This window comes from Vombatus ursinus, unplaced genomic scaffold, assembly GCF_900497805.2.
Source record: "Vombatus ursinus unplaced genomic scaffold, bare-nosed wombat genome assembly UNPS02014772.1, whole genome shotgun sequence".
Classification (NCBI taxonomy): Eukaryota; Metazoa; Chordata; class Mammalia; order Diprotodontia; family Vombatidae; genus Vombatus; species Vombatus ursinus.
In genome coordinates, this window is record NW_020954550.1 from 5,491,684 (window position 1) to 5,516,072 (window position 24,389).

The 24,389-nt window shown below is 39.6% G+C and overlaps 1 protein-coding gene across 1 annotated transcript in view; it reads left to right on the top strand.

The window, feature by feature from the left end:
* Positions 1-24,389, top strand: part of THBS4 (thrombospondin 4) — a 55,784-nt gene that overhangs the window by 5,155 nt on the left and 26,240 nt on the right. Inside the window, exons 3-7 of the mRNA XM_027863544.1 lie at positions 13,525-13,772; positions 16,610-16,718; positions 19,280-19,362; positions 19,872-19,923; positions 21,614-21,798. Coding sequence (XP_027719345.1) covers positions 13,525-13,772; positions 16,610-16,718; positions 19,280-19,362; positions 19,872-19,923; positions 21,614-21,798 — 677 coding nt within the window. The remainder of the gene's footprint in view (positions 1-13,524; positions 13,773-16,609; positions 16,719-19,279; positions 19,363-19,871; positions 19,924-21,613; positions 21,799-24,389) is intronic.

Below are 24,389 nucleotides of genomic sequence, written 5' to 3' on the forward strand. Positions count from 1 at the left end.
AGGGAACTTCTTCCTTTCTCCTCCTCCTCATCCATATAAATGAACCACAAGCACCTTCCTGGGCTTGAAGAAGAAAGCAAATCTCAAACCAAGGATTTGTGCTGATTATCTCAAGACCCACTTGCCTCGTAAAGTAAACGCATCCAATCAGGCAACATTTTTCTCATTTTGTTTTTTGGCTGTCAAAAGGAGATGCTCAAAGCACCCCCGAATGGCTCCCAAAGAAACTAGGAACTTGATTTCCTTTTTCTTCCCCCTACTTCACTCCCTAGGACTACACATGTTTCTGATTACTAGAGAATGTGACAGATACATGTATGCTCTGCCTTACACACATAAATAAAGGCAAAATTCTTCTGGTTGACCCTGGTGAGATTTGACACCTTACTTTGATTTCCTCTTATAGTATAGACATTACCGATGTTATAGATTCTCTTATAGAATTAGTCATGATTGAATGATTTATTCCCTAAGCTTGGGAAAGTAAAATAACTAAGTAACCATCAGAGGATCTTATGGTGATTACTGTGTTTGAGGTGAAAAAGGGAGTGGATCTGGGTTAATTTCTTTCAAGACCCTGTCTTTCCCTTTTTCTTGACTCTAGTACTTCAAGGATTTTTGGTTCCATAGGTGCACATATGTACACAGAAACACACACACACACACACACACACACCTTCATGCATAGTGCACCAGAATGATTTTTCCATCCTCTTTATCTGTCCCTCCTCTCTTCTTCTAAACCTCACTTTTGGTAAAATAATGTTAATAGGGAACTTGGGGACGTGGTCATAATTAATGGTCAGGAACCATCCCAATTCCTTTTTTTCTCCATCTTACATAGCAAGAAGAACATAATTTAGTTCATGCTACTGCCTCAAACCAACATACAACGGTTAGAACTCCAATCAAGTAAGGGGAGCCCTGATAGAGTAACTCCATTCTCAGTACCAGACCATCCGGCCTAGAGGAGAGGAAAGAATGCTGAATTTAAAATCAGGAGACCTGAGTTCAATTTCTGGCTCTGTGGCCTTAAGCCAATCACATTGCCCATCTAGACCTCAGTTTCCTCATCTGTGAGAAGAGTGGATTAAATGAGATGAACTCTCAGGCCATTTCCAGCTTTACAGCTATGATCCCATGCAGGCAGGAAGGAATTTTTCTTCTCATTATATACATATAGCTTAAAGGGACAATGGGAAAAGTGAAATGTCAGGAGCAGAAATCACAGGTCCTGAGTTCAAATCTCAGCTCGACTATTTACTCCATGTGTGACCTTGAACAGATTGCTTCCACCTTTTTGGGGAGGCCTCAGCTTTCTCATTTGTAATCAAGTGGTTGAACTGAATCATTACTAATGTCCTTTCCAGTCTGCCTATGGTTGGCAGACTTTCATAGGTTTCTATGGTAGGGGGAAGGTGAGGTTTTGCTCCCTGGTCCCACATCCCGTCCCTCCCCCCCTTTAATGTTACGGGCTACCCACAAGTACAAAAGTGGCAGGTTTACCTTCTATACCGTTCCAACCTGAATTGTTATACTCCATGGAATTGAATTAGAATTTTCTTGAGAAAAAAGTCATGGTAAATCTGATTTATGCGGAACTGGGAAGGCACATATTTCATCCTCTAAACTCATATGAAGCCTTCAAATTAGCCCCTTGAGATTTTCATTCACGTGGATAGAGAAAAGTCCTGAATGGCCTCCACTGGCCCTCTATGCCTTAGCACAATCCCCAGTATGTAGCAGGTGCTTAATAAATGCTTGTTTCCCTCCCTCACTCCCTCCCTCCTTCTCGTCCCTTTTTCTTCCTTCCTCTGTGATTCTCATTCCAGAGCTCTAAAGAGAATGACTTCTGTTATGATTCTAAGTGGAAAACTAGCATGTCTTTTCTTGGTCCTCTCCGCTGAAAATCAAATGACTATTAGTATAAACATTCTGTCCATGCAGTCAGATTAATCCATGGAGTAGAGAGAGTCAGAAGCATTGTGACAGCTATGAAATGAGTTACATCTGAGGAATGTTAGAGATTTAATTGAGTGAAATGAAACAGGATATGATTAGGAAACTCTTAGATGGGAGACCTGGACCAGGCTATCTAAACACAATCTTAGCTGGATGCTTTTTTTTCTGTAAAAATAAAAGCAAATTACAGGCCAGTGGAAATTTGTCAACCGCGTCTAAGAGCCCAAAAGTAAATAGATACGGCATAACAGATGCATTAAATATTTTGTAATACTTTGGGGAAGGTTCCATGTGAGATCGGGGCCTGACACATGACAGGTGCAATAATACCAATTATTAATCCTTAACCAATAATTGAAAGTTAGCATTGAGTGTATTAGAGGGGAGGCGTATGCTGTAGTCCTGCTATTCACTTCCTTGGTCAAATTACACCGAGAATACTTTGCCCAGTTCTGAGCACATTTTAAACATGTTATCTTATTTTTATGGATGCCTTTTATTTTTACATTGCATTCATTTCTGCATATGCTCCTTCCCTACCCAGGGAACTCGCCCTTGTAACAAAGATTTAAAAAAAAAAAAGAGGTATAAAAGTAGTTCAGTAGAAGTAACTAATATAGGCACCCAGTCTGACAGTCTTGTAATATTCACACCTATCATTCTCCATGTGTATAATGAAAGGAGTGAGGTCAATATAAATTTCCCAACTCTTCTTTAGGGCCAAATTTGATCCTTTTAATTATGTAGCATTTGGTTTTGTCTTTGTTCTTCCATTTACATTGTTCTAGTCATGATGTATACTGTTTTCCTGGTTCTATTGATTTTACTCTACATCAATTCACGTGTCTTCCTATACTTTTCTGAATTCTTCATAATTCTTGTTTCTTATGTCCTAGTAATATTCCATTACATTCATGTACCACAATTCAGTTAGCCATTTCCCAGTTGATGGGCACCAACTTTGCTCCCAGTTCTTTCTGAGCACTGCATTTTAAGAGAGATGGACAAAATTGAAGGCACCTAAAAGAAAGTAACTACTAATGGCAAAGTGTCTGGGTAGGGATACAAACTACGATTTCACTAGTATAGGGAATTCCCAGGTGAGGGAGCTCCCAATGCCAATGCAAGTCAGCACTTTCTCTGCAATTTATAGTCTTAGAATTACCTAGAGAACTGAGAGACAGATTAAGTGAGTTGTCCAGGCTCACTTTTTTTGTTTGTTGTCCTCAATCAAAGAGGACCAAAATGACATCATGATGTTGGGGGTCAATGTACAATATGTCCAACAGTGACTGATCCCATCAACACAAGCTCAAAAGGCTCTACCACAGGTCGGGCACAAATAATCTATATGAACATTTGGGAAGGAGATGTATCTAAATTTGAACATTTCATGTTTCTTTTGAACTATTGCAATTCTGCTTTGCTCATAGAGCACAGTGCCTTCTTTAAATGCAGGCACACCGTGCTAAACAGTCTTGTGCCAGTGTCTTCCATGTCTCACAATTAATACCAAAGTTCCTCAGAGAGACATAAAGTGCATCTCAACTCTCCCAGGCTCACATAGCCAATATGTGTTAGGAGTACGACTTGAATCCAGATTATCCTGCCTTCAAGGCTGTCTTTCTCCTTATTACACCATAGTTTCTCTGTCTAGAAATGATGTAATTTGGGGAACAGTTTGTGGAACTAGGAATATTTAGCCTAGAGAAGAGACTTGGATGGAACCTAGTACAGTAGCTGTCAAATATTTAAAGGGCTCTCATCTGAAAGACACTTAGTCGATGTGATTTCATAGAAAAAAAAATAGGAGCAATAGGTGATAGTGAAAGGAGAGCAGATATTGGTTCAATCTAATAAAAGACTTATTAACTATTCAAGTTTTCCCAAAATGGTATGAGATCACTAATATCTCTGTACTGAGAGTGTCTAAGCAGAAGCTATATGACCACATATGTGGCAAGGATGTGGGAGAAGGGAGTTCTAGATAGATTGGGAGGTTTTTCTGGATCAAAAGCATGTCATGGACTCTTTTGGAAGTCTGGAGAAGCCTTATGAACCCCTTCTTGGAATCATGTTTTTAAATGCATAAAATAAAATATATGTATATTTGTATATGTATTTGCAAAAGAAATAGATTATATCGAAATAGTTTATCAAACTATTAAAAGCCCTACATTCACTGATCCCCTGAAATCTATCCACAGTGCTCTAGGGAGTTCATGGCCCCTAGGTTAAGAATCAGTGATGTAGATAATCTACCTCTGAAGTCTGCAGAACATTTAATATTCTACCCTTCTGTGATTTAATTCACTCTGCCTTTGCTTAATGAGCTTTGTACATGCTCTAGAAAACTCCATTTTCAATTCTAACTCTGCATTCATCCTTCATTACAATCTTCACCTAGATTGTAGGCCCTAAAAAACAAAGTGATAATGATAAGTCTCATTTTCATGTCGTGTGAAATGCATTAATTAGTCATCACAAACATAAAGTATCATACTTATCTGAAATACTACTTCCCATATTTCCTTTCCATATGTTTTATTTTGATTATGCATATTTATATTACATAGCAATTACATCTGTTCAAACCACTCTAAGTGATTTTTTTTAATGCACAGGATTTTTATAATTTAACATAGCTGGAAGATTAACACAATTTTCAGGAATATAAATTTGGTGATTTTCCACTTATGTTTGTTTGTAAGGCATAAAAATTGCCAAGGCAGAGCATAGGGGATGTAGAAATATCAATTAGCAAATTCAAACAAGAAAATCCGTTGCAAGGGGTGAGAAAAGCACCTTTTAAAAACATTGTTGTTGTTCAGTTATTTCAGTCATGGCTGACTCTCTATAACCCCATTTGGGGTTTTCTTGGCGGAAATACTGAAATAGGTTGCCATTTCCTTCTCCAACTTATTTGACAGATGAGGAAACTGAGGCAAAGAGGGTTAAGTGACTTGCCACGTAAGTGTCTAAGGGCAGATTCAAACTCAAGTCCTCTTGATTCCAGGACTGGCACTTTATCCACTGTGCCACCCAGCTGCCCTATTTAAAACACACATTGGTCCTCAATGAGGAAAAACACAAGTGTACAGTGATGGTAAATGTGAAGATGATAATGCTCATGCCACTGCAGAGGAGCATGAGTCAGATGTCAAGCAGAACACCAAATGCCTGCCCTGAGGGTGCTATCTAAAGACCAGAGCTTTCTGAATTCCTTTTGTCCAGGGGCTCTCTTTTGCCTTTCTTTATACCCTCAATACTTGCCACAGTGCCTGGAACATAGATTCAGTCATGTCTGACTCTTCATGACCTCATGGACCAAAGCATGATGGAAACATAGTAGGCACTCAAAAAATGCTGAGTTGATTGATTGACTGTCCAAACAGACAAAACATTATCCTCTTATAATGCAGCCAGTTCCCTGGAGCTGGTCTATAATGTTCTCTTACTTTGACATTCTATGTCTTTTCAATAATTTCTTAGAGGGGCTCTTGGTACACCCTTCACAATATATTCACTTAGTGATTTTCTAACTCTTATTCTAATCATCTGCATACATGTCTTAACCCCACCCCCAATAGGTTATAAACTCCTCGAGGGTAACCACTGTATAATTTTTCATTGTCATATCCCCAGTGCTTAGCACAGTGTCCTGCACATAGTAAGTGCCTCATAAATGTTTGCTGAGTTGAACTGTTGTCATAAAATTAGCCCTAGGTTCACAGCTATATACAGATACTAAGCTTTTAAGAGCTGAAAGATATTAAATAAGTAAACCAATAGAAACTTTTAAAACTATGTTTTATTTATATTTATATGTGATAATTATAAGAGTGGAGGAGGCCATGCTCTCATCCACATAAGCCCTTACTTTACATTGGCACTAGGAGGTTTTCTGGAATATCTATTCAGAGAGCTCTATCTGGGTAACTCACCAGATAACTTTCCAAGCTGTGAACTGTCAACCCAAGTAACTGAAATGGCCCAAGCAGGACCTATCCACCCCAGGTTCTGACTGTCTTTGCACTGTGTTTGTGGATGGGATCTGATTCTGGAGCTTTCCTTTTAATGAAGCCTGGGTTTTTGCCTAGAGATACAAATAATTATAATAATATATTAATCTCTCATGGTTCAGCCCCCATCCCACTGAGATTCTAATCTCCTTTCCAAGTTTAAGTGACCTGAAAAAATTATATAAGAGGTCACTCCTATATAAATGACAGTCTATTTTTATGAAAGGAGAATTAAAACTAAGTATAGAGTTTGGAGTCCAGAGAAGCAGGGCCACTCCTTGGCAGAATCCAAAATTTCCCAGATTCCTGATAATGAAATTAAGAACGTTAGCTTTAAAATGATGGAATGGTGGACAACCACAACTCCCAGTGAGGTCTGAAATCTTACCTCCACCCTCACAGACTAATGCCTTTTTAGGGAAACAACTTTCAGTACCGTAGTCTCAAAGTCTCATGGTGAAAGAGGGAAAAAATCACCCTGCAGCCGTCTTGCTCCTGGCTACTGAATCAAGGAAAAACTGTCATCTCTAGTTCATTGCTTCCCTAGGCTGATCACCAGATGTTTTCACAGTCTCAACACCGGAGATTCCAAGGTTGGGTGCAGCCTCTGACTTCTCCCAAGGATTGCTGCAAGGTTGGGAAGCAAGATGTCCCAAAAAAGCCAAAAAAGGGACCATACCTCAAAGCCAAAAAAAGTATTTCATGCTTAAAGCACTCTCTCTTCCCACCCCCTCCCACAAGCTCAGGACCCCCCGAATTCCTTTACTCACGGTTCAACATCAGAATAACCTTAGGCAATACTTTTAGGTTAAATATCCCAGGGAATTCAGCTCCACACTTCCTTTTTTTCTCTAGAACCTAACAATGGTAGAAAAATGCAAAGAAAAAGCAAAATCTGGCCAAGTGGTGGTCATTTAAAAACAATAATGACAATGATATTTAATATTTATATCATGTTTTAAGGATTGCAAAGTACTTTTCATATATTTTCTCATTTGATGAATCAGAGGTGATACACTAATCCTCTAGTTCACAGTTTCATAGACTACAATTATGACTATATAATCACTGGATGATAAATTTAGACCTGGACAAGCTATTATAGGTCATCTGGTACAACTCTTTCATTTTACATATGAGGAAACTGAGGTCCAGAGTAATCAAGCAACTTACCCAAGGGCACATGGGTAGTAAATGACAGAGCCAGAATTAAAACTCAGGCTGCCTGACTCCAAATTCAGCATTCTTTCCAATGTACTACTTCCTGGCATCCAGTATTAAGAAGATATCTCTGCGGAATCCTTATGATACAGATAAAAATATATTATAATGGGTAATTAAAATTTATTACTGTAATAATAACCACAATTTATATAGCACTTAAGGTTTATAAAATGCTTTTCCATATATTATTTTATCTGATCCTTATTCTTATGAACCTGCAAATTACATCCTCCTACTGGCTGAGAGTGAGCAGCTGTAAATTGTTGCACAAACCTCCTTTGGTCAGTAAGGAATCAAAACAAAGGAAATGAAAGCTGACTAACCCACAGCTGAAGAAACACACTTGTACCCAGTACCTGTTTTCCAAATCATGGTGCTCCCTTGAGTGAAGACCGGGGCTTGGGGTGGGGTGGAACAAGGAGAGGGGTTCCAGGTCTTCTGTGGATAGCATTCATTTGGTTCCACTACTTCCAAAGGGGTAGAAACCATTCTGGTCCACCCTTTGTTGATTTCCCCAGTTGATTTACCCCTCTGTTCCCCCTCTCAAAGGGTTGATCCATCTGTTATTAGGTCTAGTGTCCCAGAAGAGCAGTCAGCAATGAATAGTGAGGATTCAGATTAAGGGAATCCTATTTCCTGTTCAGACTTCCTTCAGGAGCCCATGGATATCTGTTGGGATGAGGTGGGACCAAGTGGAAAATCAGAAAGGGAGAGAAGGGAAGAGGGAGAAGAATTATTCTTATTCTTCCCTTACCTCCCCTACCCCTCCACTACTGTGGTCGATGACTCTGGAGAGCCATCTTTTATAACGAAGAATTTTTGAAAAAAGAGAGTTCAATAAAACTAACCAACATATCAACTGAATCTAACAATATGCATCATGTTCCACACCAGAGTCCCGCAGCTCTGCAAAGAAGCAAAGATGTATTCTCACTTCCTTTCTTTGGGGCCGTGCTTGGTCATTATAATGACACAGTGTTTGGTTTTGATGTGCTGTTATTCTTTCTACTTGGATTGTTGGAGTCATTGTGTATTTATTTAGTTTCCTAGTTCTGCTTACTTTATTTTGCATTAATTCATGGTAAGTCTTCTGGAGTGAGGGGTTTAAAATGGTTAACTAGGTGAGTTTCTTACTGATGAATTTGTGTTACTTGAAAGGCACTGATTGGATAGGCCTAGACATTGTTTTCTATGGATTTAAACAAAGGAACAACAATTTTCCCCTTAAAATCAGTCTTGATCTATCTCGTTGTAAAGAGCATTGGACTTAGTGTCAAAAGACAAGAATTTAAATCCTGGTTCTACCGTTGTATGTATGTATGTATGTATGATCTCTGGCAAATCATTTAACCTCCTTGAACTTCAGTTTCTTCATCTATAAAACTGAGATAATAATGTCTACCCTAATGGCCTTATAGTATTGTTGTAAGGATCAAATGAAAATAATGGTTGTGAATTGCTATTAATAGTATAGTAAAGTTAGCTATTAATATCACTCAAAGAGAGATAATATCCTAGAGTTTCGTAGCTAAAAGGGACCTCAGAGTCATGCAGTACAAAATCTACCAAAGCTTGAATTTTATTTACACTAATGCTTGTTCAATCTCTGCTTATAAATCTCTAGATGTGAGAAACTCATAATGTCCCAAGGCAGCCTATTTATCTTAGCCATGAACAGGTTGTACCCCTTTTAATAGAATGTAAGTTTCTCAAGGGCAAGGACCATTAGAAATTTTTTTTAAAGAAATGGGTGTATACCCTTGACCAAAATGCAAGATCAATCATAAAGGAGGAAATGAGCCATTTTACTCAGAATGTCTATCACAAAAATGGCATTTTACCCCAGGATAGGAACAGGTCATGACAACTACCCCCACTGAGAGCGTTTGAAGGTGGAATGGCTATGTGGTCTAGTCAAGGAGAGTATGTTTCATCGTTGGCCAGATTATGAACCTGGGTCCTTTGACACTGAAACCAGTTCTGAAAGATTGTAAGAGTGTTGTACAAATTAAATGACATAAATTAGTATTAATATAGGCTGTATTGAGTCTGGAAAGAGATCTCCAATGGCTCCCTGTTGCCTCTAGGATGAAATATAAATTTTTCTGTATAGCATTTAAAACCTTTCACAACCTGGGCCTACCCTGCCTTTCCAGACTTTTTATATATTACTCTCCTCCTCCCAGACATACTAGCTTATTTACTATTCCGAGCCCTCCCAGGATAGCACCAGGGCTTCAGCTGAAGGAGTGAAGGGCCTGGTGAACTCTTCCCTCTGGTTGTTTTTTCAAGAACTACCACAGGGACAAAATTTTGGCAGCTTCTAACTGTCATCTAGGCCTGCTTGCCTGAGGAGGGCAGAGTGACCCTTTGAAGGATTTTCTTGGTGTCAATGCATTTGATTAAACTGTCAGATGCTGAGCTCATGTTACCCATATTATATAAAAACTCAGCACATTTCCTTTGGAATTTTTGGAATGGACTTCTGCAAAGAATGTGAATATGAGTGACCTCCTGAAATAGGTTGCAGTGTAAGAGTGTGCCAGAAACCATGCCCAGTAGTTGCATAAAGAGAAATGACATTTGGAAAAAAATATCCTATTATATTGGCAACTTTTTTTAGCCCAACTACGCATATAAATTTGTAACAGAATTCTTTTCTCAATGTAATATTTTAATATGAAACATCAATATTAATAGTAATAATTTTTTGAATTTAAAAAAATTACATAGCAAAAAAATAAAAATAAAAAATATTCCAGCAGGGCTGTAGCTTCTGTCCTGGTCATAGTCAATCAGGCCAGACAGGATCTGGGTTCTCATCACACTCAGATTGACTCTGTGAAGACAGATACTATTTTTCAACTACATCGTCTGACTTCACCATAAAGCCATACTGAGCGATGCATCTGACAGTGCTGAGAATGGAAAGTGACCTTGCTTGAGTCTCCCTGGATGGTTGGGCTGTGCAGCACCAGCCGATGGATGCCTGTTATTCCTTGGAAGAAAGCATTGCAGCTTATACGTAGTTCAAATACTCAGCAATGTTGCCACACAGGAGCTTCCTTGTGTAGACTCAAGTAGGCATGTGTTGATTATTTTTATTACCACCATATGTCATGGGACCTTGGTGGTGTTTGCTCTTTCTGGGCCACATAATGTGGCCTTAAGTCCTAGTTAGCTGGGCCCCATACTTGAAGACCAGGCAGCTTGGTCTTGAGGATCTGAGGACTGAAACTGCTTTATTTAAACTTTGTTTCTACCCCAGCACTTAACACAGTTCTTTATACACAGCAGACACTTAAAGCCTTGTGGAATGAACTTTTTGAGAAAAATCAAAAGTGAACAAATATGGCAAATGTCAAAGAACAATTCAATTCAAACTTTTATTAAGGGTCTGCTATGTATAATCTATAGACAGCAAGGCAGCTTAATGGATAGAGTACTGTACTTAAAGTCAGGAAGGCCTAAGTTTAAATCTCTGCCTCAGAAACTTACTAACTGTGTGACCCTGGGCAAGTCACTTAACTTCTGTCTACCTCAGTTTCCTTATCTATAAAATGGGAATGATAGCACTTACTTTCCAGCACTGTTGTGAGGACAAAATACAATAATAAAAATGTAACATTTTGCCAACTTTGAAGTGTGATATCACTGTTAGCTACGATTACTGTGCTGGGTGCTGGAAAGTAGAAAGAGGGGGGAGGGAAGAAAGCAGGCAGGCATGCTTTGTACTCCAGTTGTTCACAGTCTATTGAGGGAAAGAATCATGTATATAAACAATTATCATACAAGTCAAGATGGGGCAAATATATGGGTTAATTTAAAACAAGAGGAATGAGAGATTTGAGAATTGCAGCTTCACCAGAGGGAAAATCAGAGAAGGCTTTGCGGAGGAGACAGCATCTAAATTGGGTTTTGACAGCTGGATATGTGGGGGTAGTCCATACCCAGTTTGGGAAAAATCATGCTGCAATTGCACCAAGGTGGGAGGAGGCAAGATATGACCAGAAACAGGAGCTCAGTCGCACTGACTCATGGACTGAATGAAGAGTAAAGGGGGAAAGAAAGTCACAAAAGCAGATTGAAGCCAGATTATAGAAAGCATTGAATGCCAGAGTGAGAACTTAATAATTCATTCTTTAAGTTAGAGGATCATAGATTGAAGGGACCTTAGAAGTCAACTTGTCCTGCCTCTTAATTTTACAAAGAAGGAAACTGAGGCCCAGAGAAGGCAAAATGATTTATCCAAGGTCACCTAATGAGTGGCAGAGCTGGGAGTTACAAACCCAGATTCTTAGCATGAGGAACCACCAAAGATTTTTGAATGGTAGACTGACCTGATCAGTTTTGTGCATTAGAAAGATTACTTTGGGAGTGGAATGAAAGGTAGGATAGACAGAGGAGAGACTGGTGGCACAGAGACCAGTCAGCACATTATTTCTGTTGTCCAGAAGATAAAGAACATGGGTCTGAGCTAGGATGGTGACAGCATGAATAGAAAGCAGGAAAGGGAGGAATCGTGGAGGTAGAATCCACATGACTTGGCAGCTGATTCAATGTGGAAGGTGAGGGAAAGGAAGGACACCAAGATAACACCAAGGTTTGGAGCCTGAGTGACTGAGGAGAGGGTGGCACCATTAATAGAAATAAGGTAGTTTGGAACCAGGCAGGTTTGGGGAGGGGGAATAAAACTTTCAATTCTGTACCTGTTGAGTTTGAGGCACCACTGGGCACCTCAGGGACAGCTGCCCAGGAGGCATTTGAAAAAACAGAACTGGAGCTTTGGCAAAAATTTTGAGATAAAATTCTGCAGTGAAAACTGTCAGTCTTGTGTGAACTGATACAAAGTGAAGTAATCAGAACCAGGAAAACAATATGCCCGATGGCTACAACAATCTAACTGGAAAGACAAAAAAAAAAGCCAAAACTAAAAGCTGAAGTGTTATAATGACCAAGTTTGCTCTGAAGAACACATGAGAAAGGGTACTTCTCTTCTTCTTTATAGAGATGGTAGACAATGGATGTGGAGCATAGAATGTTACATTTGACTGAAGTGTTAGTTTTGCTGAACTACCTTTTTTCCCCTCTTTCCTTTTTCTCTTTTGTTACAAAGTAACACCAAGTATGGGCAGGAGGAGTAACCAAAAGAAAACAAAAAAAAAGTACAGAAAGGCTCACAAACAGAGCAGTTTTGTTACTACTTTGTAAAATTTGATATATGTCTATTCCTTTAAAAATAAACTGTACACAACAAAAGTTCTATTTATTATACAATCTTCTTTTCTGTTCTTTGTATATTGAAATGTAATTTATGGTTGTTACGTTCACAATAAAAATATGAAAATGTAATTTTTTTAAAAAAGGAAGTGAAAGTGATGTTAAAGACAAGATCTATCACGAAAAATTTTAGAAAGTTCTATCAGTAGGTGGAACTTGGCTTAAACTGTATCATGAAAGAGCAAATTAAAGTATAAGCAAGAAACATGGAATGGGTTATGAAAAAATATTATGGAAAATCAACAAGTACTTACAAAATGCTGCCTAGCTCTGTGTTACGCAGGTTGGAAGGTATAAAGAAATAGAAGACTTAGCCCTTTCCCAATTTACAGCCTCATTAGATTGGATGTGGGGCAAGGAGTAGTGAATTTATTTTATTTTAAAATTGTTTTATTAGGAACTTAACTCCATCTTAATTTTGATATGCAAAGAACAAAAAAAGAGATTGTATATGAAACTATGAACTTCTGTTATATACAGTTTTTAAGTTCATAATAAATTTAACATGGTAGTAACAAAGTTGCCCTGTTTGTGTCTTCTTTTGAACTTTTTCTTTTCCTCTCTGCATTTTTTATGTTTCAAATACAATTTTATTGATATTATTTGTTTCTACGTTGTCTGAATTTCCAGATTTTTTGATGTTTTATTGACAGTCTTTCCTTACTTTTTGGGGGGAATCATTTCTCTCACTACCCACACCACCTCCTGCATAGAAAACCTCTCTCATAATAAATAAGTATAGTCAAACAAAAAACAAAACAAAACAAAATACTACAGTGTCTGAAAATGTATGCCTCATTCTCCACCTCAGTTCCATCATTTCTTTGCCAAGAGGTGGAGGCATGCTTCTGCCTTCTAAAATCATACAATCTCATTAGACTTAACAGATTGTTAGCTTGTGGGTGGGCTTTTTGGTTGAATATAAGAGGATAACCAATGTCCCTATAATCCCTCCATCTCTGACTGATACTGAAGTATTCCCCTGGATACTCTCTCTTGCTTCTCTTCCCCATCATTAACTTGTGCTTTATTCCAGCCATCCTCCGTTACCTAAAGGCTGATGGGAGGATACACCTGGTGGTCTTCAACAACATCCAGGTAGCTGATGGCAAGCGCCACAAGATGATCCTTCGACTGAGCAGTTTTCACCGAGGGTCCAGCTCGGTGGAGCTCTACTTAGACTGTAACCAGGTGGACACCATCCAGGATCTCCCCAGGGCATTTTCTAGGCTCTTTCACAGTTCTGAGCCTGTTGAACTGAGGACATTCCAGAGGAAAGCACAGGTTAGTAGAGCAGCCTCTGTTCCTTCAAAGGTAGATTCATGGGCTGACGCCACACCACAGTAATTTGTCCATGGATTTTGTGTATCACCAACCAAAAGCAAAGAGCTGGAAAAAACACCAAAAAACTTAGTAAACGTAGTAACGATGGAGATTCTAACTTCTAACAGGGAGGAAGCTCCCAAGATCTACTTTACAGTATCTTTTCCAATTGACTACATAACCATTGTATCATGCATAGTACTGAATTTGGATCCAGAGGATCTGGATTCAAATTGAGCTTTGCCATTTACTACCCATGTGATTGTGATCAAATCACCTAATCTCTCTGAGCCTCAGTTTCTCCACATAACCATAACCATAAAAGAGGAAATTGTCTGCAAACAGTTCTATGTATAAATTCTGAAAGGGGGGGGAGGGAGGGAGAGAGAGAGAGGTAATAATCTCTCACTTTTTTTTATCTTTCAACTTTGCTTTGGCTAATTTTTACTTTACATTAAAAATGGGTAGAAATAAAGGCTTTATATAGATCTTGCATGGTTACAGAGATACATAGAAGACCTGTAAGGTCCTGTGCAGCCCTACAACTATGTTCCTGTGATTCTTTGATCTGTGGGCTGTCCATTTACAAAGACAACAAAAAATTCCAATTCTGCCATTTATAGTGCCACATGGTAACTGGGTGGATTTTGCACAGTGCCCGACATGTTCTAACTATCTAGCTGTCTATCTATCTTAGACAAAAATCACTTAACCTCTTTGTGCCTCAGTTTACTCATCTGTAAAAATGAGTTGGTAAGACTTGATGATCTTCTCCTATAAACTTATGGTCCTATAATCCTATGACCCAGCATAAAAATTATTACTCTTACTCTGTGGTCAAATATATTCTTGAACAACAGAAGACAATATTCAGGGAAAACTCCAAGAAAATTTAAATGCATAGACTGTCTGAATAGACAATGCCTAACTGTGTGAAGAAGCTCAGGAAGATGGGGACTGTAGGAAATTAATGGTTATTCAAAATGCCAGGATGAGTCAAACCATTTAACCTGGAAGTCAATAATTATATCACTGAAGAAATCTGAGGTCATTGTCCACCAGCCTAAAGATGTCAACATTCCTTGAAGTTAGTACTTAGGAGTGGAAAGGGAGACCCTCATAAATATTCTTCCTAAAAAACTGAATTTCTACAGGATTTCTTTACTCAACTGCCTTCTGAAGGAGGAGTCCTCCAAACCACCAGAGCATCCTTGTCTCTTAGCAGAAGCACAATTATGCCTCTGTCTGTTATTCTATAAACCTCCTCCATTAAACATGTAGGCAGCATAAAAGAATAAAACTAAAATAACCCTTGAGACTCTCACAGCATGAAAGACCCAAGTACACTTTGGATAATTCTTTACATCTCTGGCTCATAAACCCAACCAGAAAACTCAGGGAAAATTTGTGCATGGTACTTCCCCACATCCACAGCCAAGCTGAGCCCAGTTCTCCGTTTGCAAATTGGTAGTTCACAATATTAAAGAAGGAAAGCTTCATTGAAAGACCAAAGAAAACAAAATCTTTGGGAAATGAAAGGAAACGGACTGTTAAGTAACTCTTTCCCAAAAATCTATTTCAAATTCTTAGTCACTTTCAGTCCCCAATGTGCAGGTTTCTTTAGCTCAGTGGTTCCCAGGCTATCTTACCCTTTGCTACCCAGATTGCTATTTTGCATTTCCCCATAGTCCCCAGCAGGGCAGCTAGGTGGCGCCAGAGTGCCCAGAGTGCTGGGTCTAGAGTAAGGAAGATAGATGAGTTCAAATGTGACAGACACTAGGTGTGTGACCCTGGCCAAGTCACTTACTTGTTTGCCTCAGTTTCCTCATCTGTAAAATGAGCTGGAGAAGGAAATGGCAAACCACTCCAGTGTCTTTGCCAAGAAAAAATAAAAATGGGATCATGGAGAGTTGGAAACATCTGAACAACAATAACATAGTCCCCAACAGGTATATATACATGTATATACCCAACATAGTATCTAAAACTGGAAGGGGCCTTAGAGGTCATCTAGGCCAATCCCCTCATTTTACAGGTGAAGAAACAGGCCTAGAGAGGTTAGGTGATGATCAAGGTCACACAGGAAGTAAATAGTAAGGTCAGGATATGAACCCAGATTCTATGACTCCAAATGTTTGCATTGTACGATCTTCCTCTCAATCAAAGCTCCTCCTACACAGTTATTTAGTTCCAATTGTTCTAATAATAACTAAAGTTGCTATGGTACCTAACTGTTTTACAAAGTGATTTTGGCATTCTTTGCTACTAGCTCCCTAGGTGAGATTAGGAAGATATAGCTGGAAATGAAGGTGATGTCATCTCAGCTGATCCTTACCAAAACCCCATTAGGTAGGTGCTATTATCATCCCCATTTTACAGTTGAGAAAACTGAGACTCAGAGTGATTAAGCAACATGGTCAGGAGCACATGTAACTAGTAAATGAATCCAGGTCCTCTAGACTGCCTCCGCTGCTCCTTCCACTACACCACGTTCCCTTCCCTAGGAGGAAGTTCCTCTTATCTCCCTGCAAATATTCTGGGCGTGGGCCTTCACTCCCTTGGACGGACACTGTCCAAATCCTTAAAGCCTCCTCTTTCACTGGATGGGAAACCTCAGGCATTTTGCCTGGTGTGCCTGTCCTTACAGCAACGGTGGCATGTTCCCTGAAACACTCCTCCTGCCCACGAGATGAGGCTCTAATCACGGCCTGCGGTCACTGGGCTACCACATCATGACCGAGTATGGCTTCTTTTTGAATTATGCCAGAAATCAATGACATGAATGTTTCCTCTGCCAGGATACTTTGGAAGAACTAAAACTGGTTGTGAGAGGTTCACTGTTCCAGGTTGCCAGCCTCCAAGAATGCTTCCTCCAGCAAAGTGACCACGTGCCCTCCTCAAGCTCAGGTATGCCCCCTCCCCAGTCTGTGGAGTCACCGTAGGCATGGGGGGGGAAGGTGCACTAGAGATGCTCCAGTCCAATCACAGCTTCACAAGGCAAGCTACTCCAACTCCTTATTCTCTCTAATCACTACATAGCCAATCAGTTGTCAAATCTTACATTTTTGCCTCTAAACATCGATTGAATCTGTAGTCTTCTCTCCACTCACAAAGCCACCAACTAAATTCAGGCCCTTATCACCTCTCATCTAAATTATTTCTATGCCTTCAAACCCAAATCACTCTGGCTCTCACCAATTGGCCAATAATAGGCCCCAGCCCAAAACTCACTTGCTCATTGTTTGCAGGTTTTGTTGGTTCAGAGTGAGTGTAAATAGCAACTGTTTCTGTTCTGGCCAGAAACCCTGAGGGTCTTCCCCTCCTAGATTGATTCTTTTATGAACGCAAGGTTGGCCATCTTTTGCCTTGATCCTTACCTATCCTTAAATCACTGGGTGTTGCCTCAGATAAACTGAGACCTAGGAAAGACCTTACCTTAAAAACGCCAAGGTCTCCCACCGCTTTCAGGGCCATCTCCAGTCATCCTGATCTATATCTTTCCACTTGACCCAGGTGGATGAAAAGGAGAGAGTGAGGCTGGTGACTTTGCACAGCCCTCTCTCACTTGAATCCAATTCACTTGCAAATCAAGACATCACCCTCCTAATGTCATTGTCCTCTTTAAGAAGGAAGGATGGAGGGGTAGCTAGGTGGCACAATGGATAGAGCACTGGCCCTAGAGTCAGGAGGACCTGAGTTCAAATACAGACTCAGACCAGATACTTGACACTTACTAGCTGTGTGACCCTGGGCAAGTCACTTAACCCCAATTGCCTTAAAAAAAAGAGAGAGACAGAGAAGGATGGACAACAACTTCTTAATTGGATCCCCTGCCTCAAGGCTCTCACCATCCTTCACACTTAACTTACCTCAATATGTCTCTGATCATGTAACTCACCTATTCATTGAGTTCCATTGGCTTCTTACCACCTCCAATACAAAATATAAACTCTGTTTAGCTTTATTGCCTCAAACTAGCTTTACAGGATCCTTGGGCATGGCTACCCCTCCTTCCCTCTTCAATTGAACCCAACTGGCCTTCTCTCTATACCTCATACACAATACTCTCCCACATATATATATAATATATATTATAATAATAATAAATATAAACTACTTCATATTTATTCACTTTATATTTATGTCGTGTATGTTTTAAATGGCTGCCAGAAGTAGCTAAGTGTCACAGAGGATAGAGTGCTGGGCTTAATGACAAGAAGACCTAAATTCAACCCTGCCTCAGACATTTACTGACTATGTGACTCTAGGCAAGTTACTTAACCTCTCTTTGCCTCAAATAGCCTCTTGGGATTGTTGTGAGGATCATATTTACATGTATGTATTATATTATGTATGAGATAATATTTTTGTGGTACTTAGCACAGTCTGGACCATAGTAGTCACTTAATAAATGCTTATTTCCTTCCTTTTAAAAATATTTTTAAATTAGATTTTTAAAAAATTAACAGAATTCTATTTTTTTCTCCCTCACACTCCCTACCCCATTAAAAAAAAAGACAAACAAATCCTTGTAGCAAAAAATGGATAGTTACGCAAAATAAATTCACTAATTGGTCATATCTGAAAAATGGGTCTCATTCTGTACCCTTAGTCCAGGATGCATAAAGCATGCTTCATCATTGGTTTGCTGGTACTTTGGATGGTCATTTCATTCATCAGAATTCTTACAGCTTTCAAAGTTGTTTGTTTTTATAATGATATTATTGTATAAATAGTTCTCCTGTTTCTGTTCATTTTATTCTTCATCAATTCATACAAACCTTCAAAAGTGTTCATTTTTATAATATTGATGTTATTTATAGTATAAATTGTTTTCATTCTGCTCACTTCACTCTGTCAATTCACACAAATCTTTCCACGGCTATTTGTAAACATCTTTTTTCACATTATTTATGCCATGATAATATTTCATTATATTCATATACTACAATCTGTTTAACATCCCTTTAATTTCTGTTCTTTGTAATTGTATCCCCAACACCTTGCATTGTGCCTGGAACATAGTAGGTGCTTAATAAATGCTTATTGATTGATTGACTACATCCCTGAAATGATATCTAGAGATTTGGTTGCAGCAGCCCAGTGGGATTAATGTAGGTGACTGACTCCATTTTTACTGAGATCAAGGCTGAGTGTAAATATTGAATTAGAATTACAAATACTGTTGATTTAGTTCTAAAACTTGGATGAATTTTGTCTAACTCATTTTTTCTCATCTGTCTACATTATTATAATTGATATCATCATCCTCTTCATTATGATTACCTAAGCAAGTCAGAAAATTGGCATAGACTTAATCCAGAGTCCTTGTGTATTTTAATCTTTGGCCTTTTGCCATTTCTCTGGGGAGCTCTCTGGTCTAGGTCAAGTCTATGGGCATCAAAGGGCCATGTAAAATGACCATTCTTAATCTAGCTCACTGGTTTTTCACCTTGGTATTCCAGCAGGAGACATAAATTGGCAAGTCTTGGGTCAGATGACGCAACTCAACAAAATACTGGGAGAAGTAAAAGACCTCCTGAGACAGCAGGTAGAGTATAAACCTTTGAGCATGACCCATTCCCAATAGTATTAGTAAATACCCTTTGTATTTGTCAGAGATGGTGGAGGCATATTACTGCCACAGGCTAGAAGATGTCCCCTTAAAGCTCCATCATTGTAGGGTTCTATGGAAACTAAGTGGCATGTTGGACAAAGCACTGGACTGGAAGTCAAGAATGCCTGTGTTCAAATTCTGCTTCAGACACTTGCTGGCTGTATGACTTTGGGGAAATCATTTAGCTTCTCTGTACCTCAGTTTTCTCATATGTAAAATGAAGGAGTTAGACTCAATGGCCTCTAAGGTCTCTTCCATCTCTAAATCTATAACCATTTTGAATGGTTCTTGAACTTAAGGAACAAGGCACCAGACAGGAAGACAAATCTCACAGGCAACAGCTTAGCCAATGCCCAGAGTCTTTACCACCGTTTCCCTGAGATGCTTCAGTCCCTGGATTGCAAGTCTCATAACGCTTTTCAATCATCTTTCTGTTTCTAAAGGTCAAAGAAACCTCTTTTTTGCGAAACACCATCGCTGAATGTCAGGCATGTGGTAAGTGTTTTTCTCGTAATTGACTAATTTAATGAGATAAATAAGATGCATCCTAGGAGCCAATTAGCGAAAATGCTTTTTGAATTTGTTGTTGTTCAAGAGTTGGAGGAGTCCTCGTGGATCTGAAGCTTCAGGGCTTGGCACATAGTCCAGGGGAAGAGTTAATTGAGAGGAAAATTCTTTTTTGTGAGTAGAATAAAATTCCTCATTACCAAAAAGAAAGAGAAGTAAGGATTTACTTGAAAAATAGTATAGGTGGGCAGCTAGGTGGCACAGTGGATAGAGTACCAACCCTGGAGTCAGGAGGACCTGAGTTCAAATTTGGCATCAGACACTTATTAGATGTGTGACCCTGGGTAAGTGATTTAACCCAAATTACCTCAACCACCCCCCCAAAAAAACAACAATGTGGAGTAGTGGAGAAAGACCAGCCTTGGAGTCATGGAAGACTTGAGTTCAAATCCTGCCTCTGATGCACACTAGCTGTTTGACTTTGGCTAAGTCACTTAACTTCTTGGTTTCCTAGACAACAATCCAGGGAAGCAGAAATTTCAGAAGAGTTTCTCTCACATGAAGGGAATTTCCCTACACTGATGAAACCACAGCTCTAAACAAAAAAGGACCATACTTACTAGAATTCTTCAACACACCTGTGATCCCATGTGAATATTCCCTTCATCAATGCAAATAGCAACCTGTACATGCCTCCTCATCTTCAGTGATTCTTCCATTTTCTCCTATAGATGTGCTAGCAGCTTTCATCTAGGTCATTTTGCATTTCTTGGGTACCAGTAATGAACTTGGTAATCCTTGCTTTTATTGCATAACCAGCCCACCTCCTTTTCCAGTCATGAATTTCTTGAATAATATCCCTTAAACCAGAGAGGCGACTTGGTATAGTGGATAAAGAGATGGCCTCAGAGTCAGGAAGACTTGGGTTCAACTCTCACTTTTGACACTTACTGGCTGTGTGATCCTGGGCAAGTCATTTAACCTCTAAATGCCCCCAGACAACTTTCTAAGACTGTATGCCTTTTAATATACTTTGGGATGGAAAGTCCCCTGGAAAAGCCAAATTTGTCTTTGTATTTCATTAAACATCCACCTACGGCACATTGCAGCATCTGTGACATCCTGAAGTTCTTTTGCAGATAGTCTAACACCAAGAAAAGGTGTAGAATGTTAATTTGCATTGGTAGAAGCATTCTTCTCAGACTCCTCTACACCAGAGGTGTCAAACATGTAGCCAGGAGCAGCATTGCCACCCACAACACTCCTGAGTGCAGCCAACTCAAATTAAAATGTAATTGGGAAATATTTAATGAAATAAACCAAAATACAATAGAAATAGATAATGTTAACATGTGGTTTTCTGAGTCAATGAATGGCACTCAGGGATACTTATATATGGTTTAGAGGCCCCCTACCTGAGTTTGACTCCATGCCCAGTCTACACCAATGAAATCAGAGTACCAGTCCCAAATCCCATGTTATTTCTTGTGCCAAAGTTATCACTGGAAGTATGTTACAAATTACTTACGCCCCTTATGCATCTTTTCATTGCCCCTTGGGTCAGCCACAACGTGAATTCTTTGGAGGTCGCAATTTTCCTAAATTGACAGCTATCACTGGAATGTGGATTGGTTGGGTCAGGGAACAGCCCTGGATGTTTTTTTTAACTTTTTTTCAGGCCCCCTCAGTGCCCAGTCACCAACGCCTAACACCCTTCCAACTCCAGCAGCCCTGGTTCGCAGGTGTGACTCTAACCCCTGTTTCCGAGGAGTCAGGTGTACCAACACCAGAGATGGATTTCAGTGTGGTCCCTGTCCAGAGGGATATACGGGAAATGGGATTACCTGCTCTGATATTGATGAGGTAAAGAATAGACTGAGAGAGAATAGAAAAGCAATTCCTTTACTGTCGTCTCATTATCTCTCTCACACATCCTTATAAATTCAAGTCAAGTCAACAAGCATTTATTAACTATTTGCCCAGGTACTATGCTAAGAGCTGGAGATACGAAGAAAAGCAAAAAATAGTCCCTGATAATGCCAAGTTTTTGGTAAAAGAAGGTATATTGACAGAGGAAGTGGTTCATAGGGCCCTTCATGAGGCTACATGAAAGCCACTTCCAACTCCAGAGATGGAGGGATCTCTACAAACTATTAGGGGTACTGGGTGGTAGAATAAAGGGAAGATTAAAAGCAGTGGGGAATTTTGTATTATTTTGTATGAATAAGAAAGGGGCAGCATTGTTCATGGATAGAGTGAGCCAGCCTTGGAGTCAAAATACATGTATAATACATTTGTATATATTACATTATTGTACATGTACATATATATGGAATATGGAGGTATTTATGTAGGGTTGGCATCCCTGCTTTGCATCACAAGTACTAATACATTCTATATTTGCTTTCTCATTTAGTAGTCATTTCCCCTTTTTTTCACAGTCCTATTCAACTCCCCTCACTCCCTCCCATTTATCTGAAGGAGGGAGGAGGAACAGGGGACACTGTTATAAGGCTTCTTTCAAGAGACTCCGGGTGTTATCTTTACAATCCCTGTTGGGAGAGGAGCCAATACTACACACCTCCACAACTCACAACATGGAGGCAGTGAGCCCAGACCCTATCCAGTCTATGGGACCCTCAGGGAACAACTGGATTGTGAGTCCTCAAAAACAACCAACACAGGGGCAGCTAGATAGAGCTCCAGCCTTGGAGTCAGGAAGATCTGAGTTCAAATCTGACCTCAGACACATGACACTTACTAGCTGTGTGACCCTGGGCAAGTCACTTAACCCTGATTGCCTCACCAAAAAAAAAAAAGACAAAAACAACAAATACAAGAGTGGGATAGTTTTACTGAGTGACAGCTAGGACCTGGACAGACCCTCAGAAGGAGAATATTACAGGAGTACTTGGCATAGGCTGGTCATTTTTCCTGACTTTCAGCATCTTCTCCCGAAAGTGTCTGGTCCTCTACAGGACTGGGCATGGCACAGTGCTGAACTTGAAAGTCAGTATTAGCCTGCCAGATAGAGTTCAAATCCTGCCTCAGACACTTACTAGCTAGGTGACCCTGGCCAAGTCACTTAACCTCCATCTACCTTAGTTTCCTCATCAACAAAATGAGGACAATTATAGTACCTACTTCCCAGAGTTATTATAAAGATCAAATAGGAAAATACATGTAAAGCACTTTGTAAATCTTAAAGTGCTAGTTATTATTATTATTATTATTATTAGAAGGTTTCAGAGAGACCATGAGGGCAGATAAGGCTTAAGGATGGCCAGTCTCACTCCAACTGAAAATATAACAAATGTTTCCCTGGGCTGAGTAATAGAAAGTCTGAGATTAAAAATATTTCACTTTTCTCACAGCTCCCCACCTCCAAAAATTAAGATCTTAAGACAGTATCTAATAATCCTTCATTTTAATAAATATCTACACATAATTTTATAGAACTATCAAAAGTGGATTTTTTTTCCTCTAATCTTTGAGATGGAATTTTACCCTTTTGAAAAGGCAAGAAGTGCTTGGGTTTTTTACATCAATTGAAGCAGTAATAAAAAGCAGCAGAAATACCCTTCTACACTCTCTGGTCCCATGTGCCCACTGACTTACTATATAGCTCAAGACGCTTTAACCAGATGGAGGGACCAGGTCTGACTTTGGGAGTTTTTGTCTTCATTCTGTCTCCATGATCTATTTCCATCTTTGTGCTTTGAAAGTCAGAGGAGTTGGCTAGTTTTCTCACCTTGTGGTGAGTTTGAGAACAGGCGTTTGGCCCAGTCACCTTGACCATCCCAGACAGCACAAATTCCTCAGCTCAAGGGCAGTTATTTTGAAACCATTTCTTGTCCACCCCCCTCCATAAAGTTGTCAACCATCTTTTTTTGTTGTTTTCTCAACCTTAAGGCATTGCATAAATGGAAGTCGTTATTGTTCTCATAATTATCATAACGCCACAGACACAATTTGTGTGAAGGAATGGGATACCACAGAGCTGAGGGGTTAAGTAGACCCTTAAGTCTAGGACATCTCCCCACCAACCTAACACCCTCCACCCTCCCACCTTTCAAGGCCCAGTGCAAAATCATCCTTTCAGGAATGCCTTTCCTGATCCCTCTCTCAACTGAGGTGATCCCTCTGTCCTACAGACTTTTGTAGAACCTTGTTCACACTTCTCTTTGGCACCTGTTTCTTTCTACATTTATTTCCTTTTCTCAGCTATTGGACTGGCAGCTCCTTGAGGGCAGGAACAATATCTTTAATCTTTGTTTCTCCCCCAGCACCTGGCAGAAGACCTTATGGCCTTTAATGATAGTCTAAAGGTGTTTAACAAAGGTTTGTTGAATGAATCTTGAATTAATTAATTTCTTGCTATCCTTTCCCAGCAAGCCTTCCTTCCTTCTTTCCCCTGCTTCCTTCCTTCTTTCCTTCTTTCCTTCCTTCCTTCC